This window comes from Triticum aestivum, chromosome 2D (assembly GCF_018294505.1).
Source record: "Triticum aestivum cultivar Chinese Spring chromosome 2D, IWGSC CS RefSeq v2.1, whole genome shotgun sequence".
NCBI classification, from domain to species: Eukaryota; Viridiplantae; Streptophyta; class Magnoliopsida; order Poales; family Poaceae; genus Triticum; species Triticum aestivum.
This window is the reverse complement of record NC_057799.1, coordinates 162212038-162220148: the sequence shown is the minus strand read 5'-3', so window position 1 is coordinate 162220148 and position 8111 is coordinate 162212038. Positions and strand designations below refer to the sequence as shown.

General features: G+C 46.6%; 2 protein-coding genes across 2 annotated transcripts; both read right to left on the bottom strand.

Annotated features, from left to right (window-relative positions):
- On the bottom strand, positions 1–2473 carry LOC123052357 (L-type lectin-domain containing receptor kinase IX.1-like). Its single transcript, XM_044475495.1, has one exon. The coding sequence runs from the start codon at positions 2289–2291 to the stop codon at positions 210–212; it is 2082 nt and encodes a 693-aa protein (XP_044331430.1). The 5' UTR covers positions 2292–2473; the 3' UTR covers positions 1–209.
- A 648-nt stretch (positions 2474–3121) lies between these two features.
- LOC123052358 (chaperonin-like RbcX protein 2, chloroplastic) lies at positions 3122–5530 on the bottom strand. Its single transcript, XM_044475496.1, has 5 exons — positions 5165–5530; positions 3935–4026; positions 3772–3829; positions 3603–3668; positions 3122–3492 (listed from the first exon to the last, which is right to left on the bottom strand). Exons 1-5 carry the CDS (start codon positions 5372–5374, stop codon positions 3367–3369), a joined length of 552 nt encoding a protein of 183 aa, XP_044331431.1. The 5' UTR covers positions 5375–5530; the 3' UTR covers positions 3122–3366.
- Between the last annotated feature and the right edge of the window lie 2581 nt (positions 5531–8111).

The window sequence follows — 8111 nt, the reverse complement described above, 5'->3', positions numbered from 1 at the left end:
TCTAGGTACTCACTCAGGATACATTCATTGCTTATGTTTTACAGGTAGCCAATCTATACACAAGTAACTGAATTAAACTGTTTGCAGCATCCAGCCAGAGTTAATAACAACATCTCTGCAGTTTAACTTTAGTGCCATTCTAATACAGTCGGCACCAAACAAAATCGAAAATGTTACAATGTTGAACATATAGAAAGGAACTGCCAGACTTAGTAGCCCACCTCTGGCAGCCGCACAGAAGGAGGTGAACTGGATGCATTGGTTGCAGTGTACGAGCTTGTTTTCCCATAACCATTGGACCTCTCCAGCTCCTGCTGCTTGAGTGTCCCATCAGATGAGGTGTATGAAAACCTGCACAGAGAAATTGGCGGTGCAAAGTACATGGCCACTGGCATCTTCGGGGGAAGGTTTGGCAATGGTGCTTCAAACTTCAGTACACTTATGACCTGACGAATCGAAGGTCGGAGATTGTAATCTGGATGTGCACACCATAGTCCAACAACCATCAAGCATGCTGCCTCTCTATCTTCTAATGCGCCATCAAGCCTGCTGTCAACTGCATTAAGAATCTTGTTTCTTCCATAGAGATCCCATACCCACTGAACCAATACGATCTTGTCATCGTCTTCCTTTAGCACAACTGGTCGCCTTCCACATGCAATCTCCAATGCAAGAATCCCGAAGCTGTAGACATCAGATTCTTTGCTTGCCTTGCCAGTGGTGACACACTCTGGAGCCATGTAACCCATTGTCCCAGCTAACACTGTAGTTTGCGAGGCTCGGTCATGGTCAATGAGTCGCGCGAGCCCAAAATCACCAAGCTTGGCATTGAATGCAGAATCAAGCATGACATTGCTCGGTTTGATATCACGGTGAATGACACATTGCTCCCATTCCTCGTGGAGGTACAGGAGGGCAGATGCAACACCTGCGGTGACCTTGAACCTCAATGGCCATGTTATCAAATTACTGTTATCATAGAGGTGTGTGTCCAAGCTCCTGTTTGGCATGAACTCATAGACAAGCAAGAACTCTCCATGCTCATGACACCAGCCCTCAAGCTGCACAAGGTTGCGATGCCTCAGCCGGCTGATGATCTTGACCTCAGATATGTACTCCTTCCTTCCCTGTGTAGACCCTTTTGCCACTCGCTTTATGGCAACATCGAGGTTTTGATCCTTCAAAAGGCCCTGGTAGACTGCACCGAATCCTCCTTCTCCAAGCTTCCTCTCCAAAGCAAAGTTCCTTGTGGCGGCCACAAGTTCATTGTACCGAAATCTTCTTGGGCCACTCCCTTTTTCAAATTCACCATCAATGGACTCATGATACCCTAGCTTCTTTTGTTTCTCATTTCTTGATCTCCTAGTCCTAAAATGCAGAAGGCACCAAACCAAGCACACAGAACATACCATGACACTTATGGTAGTAGCCAAGCTTATGACCAGTACACTTCTCATCTTCTCAGTCTTCATCAGCTGCAAATCCGTAGAATTGAATTCCCAGTAAAGTATCTCATGGAGCTCAACAAATCTACCCGTGGCAGCTGAGAAGCCAATGGCCACTTTGCCTGGGAGGTATTTTCTGAGATCAACTGTATAAGATAAGGTGGAGTTGCCACTGAATTGTGGATCCTCCAGGTACGTCAAGAAGACGCTCAAGTTCAAGGAGCTGGCCTGGTAACTTACCCACGCATTGGCTATGCGACCATCATTAATGCTACTATTCCACAACACCTTCTCTACGGATACAATTGAATGGATGTCGATGCCCACATGGTCGCCTTTTGGATCCCATGTGTCATCGTGGCTGTCGAACTCAACAGCCACGAGCTCATTGGATGGGTCACTCTGATCACTCCCATTGCTGAAGAGGCCAAGAAAACCACCAGTTGAGCTATTGGGAATCACCGAAGGGTACGGTGAGAGGAAGAAGGCTAGGCCTTCACCGTATGGTTCGTCGGTTGCGGTTAAGTTTGTGGCAGTTATCCTGAAGGTGAAGTGGGTTGAGAAGTCGGCTAACTGACCAGTGGTGGTATCCCAGAGAAGCACTGGATCGGTGTAGACTGCTCGGCCTACACTGTTAGTGATCTCGTCTTTGAGCTGGTCCTTGGTCAGCTTGATCCCCTTGTTGTAGAAGGCGTCCTCCTGGAACTGGATTGCGGTGGACGCAGTATAGTTGGATTCGGTGAAATTCAGCTTGAAGGACAGAGGACTGACGCCGGCAATATTGAAAGTGAAGAATAGGATGAACTGGAGAGCCAGGAAACAAGTTCCCGTGCCTCTCGATCTCATGGCTGGAGAAAGAGCGGCGACGGTGGTGGGGGGTGGTGGAAGCCTGGAAGGAAGGAAGAAGAGGAACAGAAACAACTTCTGCAGAGCTTAGAAGTTGTCACATATGCATGCTGCTGGAAATAACCAAGAGGGCATCAACTTGGTCAACTCTCGATGGCCTTGCAGCACTCGGGTTGTCATACTGCCGGCCTGCCAATTCCTGAGAAGACAGATGTAAGACAAGAAGAGGAGCAGCTCCGGTTTGGAGCTCTAACATTGGTGGAGGTGGAGCTATCTGAAGCTCTAAAATAATGAACAATGAGTCGAGCTTTCCAACAGGTGAGACGGGGCTTGGTTTGCATCGCCATGGCCGGCCAAGATTAGGGACAAAAGCAGGCACCACCATGGAAAGAGGCCACGGGTCTCGGGGATATCCGCCCAAATGTTGTTCCGATGGTCGAAGACAGGAAGCTATTACGGCCGTTTGGTTCAGCAGATTGCAACAGGTATTGTTATTGTAAGTATATAGTGTATGTGGCAGGCTTCGCCCGACTGGGTTCAGACATTCGGCCTGAAGGAAGGCTCTCTTCGACATGACGTTTACCCTTAGCAATCATGACGTGTTGTTTTCTTCATATATTTAGTTAAGTTGAGCAATCTCATGCTGTGCATTCCCAAGACTAAAAAAAGGGAAGAGAGAAGGAAGTCCAGTAAACCCGAATGCTCAGTACAAATCCTAGTATAGAGAACACAGGCACACTGTCAACCATGAACAAACAAAATTATCACACGCTCTGATATTTTTTGAATGCTCAATACTAGTATAGAGAACACAGGCACACTGTCAAACATGAACAAACAAAACTATCACACGTTCTGATATATTTTTTCGAGTTCACAGGACAAAAATCATTAAGTGACATTCACACAAACCCCTACGAGAGAATGTACGCGGATTATTCTATTCATTTTTTTTCTGATAAAGGACTATATCCACAAATGAGTAACTCAAATCAACACTCAAAACCTGCAGGGATTCTACCACGCGTAGTACATTGTCGAGTGAAGCAATCATATCCTACTCAACATGTAACCGTCAATCTTGCTTGTCGCTGGAGTTCGTGTCATCAGTTGGCCACACCACTGTTTCCATTAGCCTCTCACGCATGAGCTCCAGGTTCTCATTTGAAATCCTCTCGTACATTTTCGTATGGTCGCATTTCTGATCATATGCCAAAAAGAAAAAAACAGAGGTAAATATTTTTCTTCTGCACTTTGCATCCTATGCTTATCTTAGAACCGGTGAAATGGCCCTCTGTCTGCATTATTTACCTTAATCCATCTACCGTATAAGTGAAGGCGCGTGACCATCACCCTCTCTGCCAAGTCTTGCCTCTCCTGGTATACATGTACGTAACAGGTTAAGAATGATCAGGATTGCATTGCTTTATTTCCTCGTTTTTCTTTTCTGTAGCCTCGGAGCAAGAGACGAAGATGATACCTTCGAGAGTGCTCGCAGGAAATGTATACCCTCTTTTGCGTCATTGACGACAAGATAACTGACAAAGGATAAGTATAATTTTTGAAAAAATATTTCGAAGCATTCGAACTGTCCAACAGGGAAACCCATTTGCATGCAAGAGGCCAAGGAGAAAACATCTTACTTATAAAGCCAAGTGTATGCCGGCGGGTTCATCTCATACAACTGATAGAGAACCGTCTGTGTGGCCTTGTAAGTGAAGTAATTCATGATTTCCTGCAAATGGAGACATGTCAAAGGGGACGGCCATCGAAAAATATGGCGTCAATAGGCATAGTGAAACAAACCACGGCTAAGGTAAGGGGACGGTCTACAACTTTTTTTTTTGAGGGGTAAGGGGACGGTCTACACCTACGCTGCCTGGTTTGAAAAGATATCCAAGCCATCTTTCGAAGGGCCTATTTGGATCAGATAATTCCCATAAGAATCTTGTAGGATTTTGATACACCCTACTTTGTTTTCCATATATAGACTTTTTGGATGAGAAAATGAGGCCATCAATATTCATATGGATTGTTTCTCACTCTTGTAGTCCCTCCATTCCTAAATATTTGTCTTTCTAGAGATTTCAACAAGTGATTACATACGGAGCAAAATGAGTGAATCTACACTCTAAAATATGTCTATATATATCAGTACGTGGTAGTTGATTTGAAATCTTAAAAAAGACAAATATTTAGAAACGGAAGGAGTATGATTTTTGGCAAGATACCATTTCCCCGTCTGAATTTGCTTTCATGTTTTGCATGGACTTTCTCTATCTTCAAAGGGATTGTCTATTTATAAGTTGCTTTTCTCGGTAAAGATTTAAAAGTTGTTTGGGGTCTTTTAAAATCTCATTCATATTTCTAAGCCTTTGGATCAACATCCAACTGCTCTCACGTCCAAAGTCGCTTCATATGTAACCTGCAAACCAAAATCTGCACTATAATAGTGCATGTTCAAAGATTGCAATTTTAGACTTCATAGTACACTGTTCTATCTGAACTAGTCTTTCGTAAAAAAAAACACCTAAGAATCAGCGAACGTGTTGAGGTTTTACTCGTTATACTGTGATTCTATGTTTGAAAATGTGCACTTCTTAAGTGACTAGTAGTAATATTTATGGGAATCACGCGACAGAGGATTAGCAAAGAAACAAGTTCAGAAGTCCAAATGCGCTCTCGAGGATACGCATGAATATTCCCCGGAAAGAAAAAGGGTAGACACATGAATATTATCGTTTCGTCAGAAACTACCGCTGCTCTGATATATACGGAGTACATATCAATCTTTTCTTTGCGCAAATCAGTACGCCCGCCCACCGACTTTAATGTGGATACCAGTTAGTGCAGCGACCATTCACCGTACGTACCAATTCCACGTCCCCGAACCCGTCTTCGTACTGCCCGCCGAACGCGTCAGCGATGACCAGGCCGCGGCCGGCGCTCCCCCTCGGCCGGCAGCGCCACCCCAGCCCGCCTCCGGCTCCGGCCGGTCCCCGGGACGGCGGCCGCGGAGAGACGGACGGCGCCGCCCCGGCCACCACCGGCGTGACAACCGCTGCGGCCTGGGCGACGGCCATCGCGGCGCAGTCGCAGAAAGCAAGAGGACGGCGAGATGCTTCTTGCGCAGTGACGACCTCGGGCGGTGGCACGCTGAAAGAGAAGGAAGAGATGCGGGATTCGGATGGGTGGTGTAGCCGTGTCCGTGTGACGGCAGTGGAGGGATCCAGGTGGGGCACAGACGCACAGTGGCTGAAGGCAGGAGAAGCGAGGGTGTTCTATTTTTCGTTTTTGGTTCTTTTTTCTCCATTTCTTTTATGTTTCTTTTCAGTTTCTGCGGAATCTTTTTTTTACGACGATAACTGACACACGTGTGGCATCTAGGGGGTTGTGCCGCACGCCCTGTGTGGCACGGAGACAACCCCGCCCGCACGACGGCGTCCGGGCACACGCAGACACAGCCCGCGCGTCCGGTGTGTGGCACAATCGCCCACACGTCCGGACGATCGACCGCGCTGCCCGCACGACCTAACGCGTCCATCGTCCCGGCCTGCCTTCGAACCCCAGTTCGACCTGCGCCGTCGTCTCCTACCTCTCGATCCCCTATCTCCATCGTCTTCCTTCTCTAGTTGCCATCAGTGGCGGATCCAGGACCCAGGCCGGGTGGGCCTGGGCCCTGGGCGTGAAGAAACAAAACTGCACTAAGTACAGCATCATGGATACTGTAGCAGTACTGTACACGTACTGTAGCTAGCCTAGGGCCTGGGGCTTAGCTAAATCCTGTGTCCGCCCCTGGTTGCCATGGCAACCAGAGCAGATCCCTAGCGCCTCCCCCCCCCCCACGACGACGAGCTAACAGGTCGATCTCCGATCTCCTTCTATTTCTCGTCCTTCTTCTGTCCAGAAAATTAAAATTCCAGATTGCCCACGAAGATGGCGACTAGATCCACACTGTCAGGGCAAACACACCACGGATTTGTGTGTATTCCCCTTTGCCCACCAACATACGTCATCTGCCATGTTGTATCCTAGAGTTGAACTAAGCTTCTGGGTTGGATTGTTGCGAGTAGTTGCTCAAGAAGGATGTGTAGGATTCACTAAAATTAGGGGAAGAAAGGAGGAATTTGGGTGGTGCATAGGGAGGGAGAAAATTAATTGCCACCTATATCTGATGTTATTTGCCACCTATCTTTGCCGTTAGCTGCCACAATGTTATGTTGTTACTTGCCATCATATTATCTTGGCTGTTGCCATCAGTTCAAAATGATAGTTGGCATCCAGATTTTAGAAAAGAGAATGAATGTGCATGTCCTACTTGCCATGATGTATTGGTTGTCTATGCAAGAAATGTGATATGATTGCCGTGTTTTCTTGTCTTTGCAAACAGGAAGAATGCATTTTCGGATATTCATGCGTTCTTGTTCATGCAGTGTCTGGAAACACAGTGGGAGAAAAAGCGAAAAATGAATCACGAAGACGACACTGATCCTTGGTTTTCTCAAAGGCCGGAAACGCCCCCTTGGGATGCAGCAGAGTACAATCAACTCATTTTCGCAGGGCCGTTGCTGCCACTACTAGAGCAGTACGCGAGCATCGGTACGATGCATGATCAAAAAAGGGACAGTTGCCATGCCTGTGACGAGGAAAATGGCATTCTACTTATGTCCCACAATGTCATTTTTCGCAGGTTCTTATGACCCAACCACACACACAGGGATACCATGGCAAGTTTAGACACAGGGCGCTAACGCTGACAGATGTACGGCAGACCAACTTCAAGTAGCCAATGTGGCAAATCAAGGTAACGCATACGAAAGAGAAACATACTGGTGTGGCCATGAAATTAAACTTGCAAGGATGGCAAAGACTTACGAGTTTTATGAAAAAAACGCAGGACCTTCATGCAACACGTGCCAACAGGCGGCAACCATGTACCTGCCATCAACGTCGTACACAGGTGAGTCGTATGAAGTGATTTTGTGGACAGTGAATCAGGAGAAGGAACATAGCTGACATTGGTGTTTACGTGGTGACTTGACAAAACGCAGTTGCCGTGTCTGGACAACTGCAGTTGCCGTGTCTGGACAACTGCAGTTGCCATGTCTAATCAATTGCAGTTGCCATGTCTAATCAACTGTGATTGCAATGTCTAAACAACTGTGGATGCCAAGTGTGAACAAATCTGTTTGCGATGGTTGAACCACTACATGTGCCATGTTGTACAAACTACAGTTGCCATGCATTGACTAACTGCTAATGATCGCAGGTTGTTATGGTGGAACCACATCGGCAAACGTATCGTGGCAAGCTTCCCCGTTGCAGGCCAATGCTATTGCAGATAGAGCACAACAAATTGGAATGACAGACCAGCTTCGATTAGCACATGCAGCACAACAAGGTAAAAATATGTGAACCAGCAAAACAGTAGTGCATTTGCTTTTGTGGAAAAGCATGGGGGGAAAGTGGATTTGTCACGGTGGTGGCGGAAAACAACAAAAATGCTACCAAGTGGACACGTGCATATAATAATTTATTGTCTTCAGGATTTGTCAATTATTGTCTGCATGTGTGCAACATTCGTGACTGACTCCATTTGCCTAGTGGGCTCGTACCTAGAATGCAAGTATTGATGCTAAATGTGATGGTTGCCATGTCTTAGCAACAGTAGCTGCCATGTTTGTTGGACTGTAGCTGCCATGGTTGAAAAACTGCAGTTGCCATGGCTTGCTGTATGAATGATGTCATGCCAAATCAGATGCAGTTGCTATATTCCGTTACGATAAACCTGCCATTCAAGCAATGCTTACACACGTACCT

Coding starts and splice junctions, on each gene's coding strand:
- LOC123052357 (XM_044475495.1), bottom strand. CDS start 2,291: ATGAGATCGAGAGGCACGGGAACTTGTTTCCTGGCTCTCCAGTTCATC.
- LOC123052358 (XM_044475496.1), bottom strand. CDS start 5,374: ATGGCCGTCGCCCAGGCCGCAGCGGTTGTCACGCCGGTGGTGGCCGGG. Junction 4,027..5,164: donor GGTTCGGGGACGTGGAATTG/GTACGTACGGTG, acceptor CTCCATTTGCAG/GAAATCATGAATTACTTCAC. Junction 3,493..3,602: donor TATACGGTAGATGGATTAAG/GTAAATAATGCA, acceptor GCATATGATCAG/AAATGCGACCATACGAAAAT.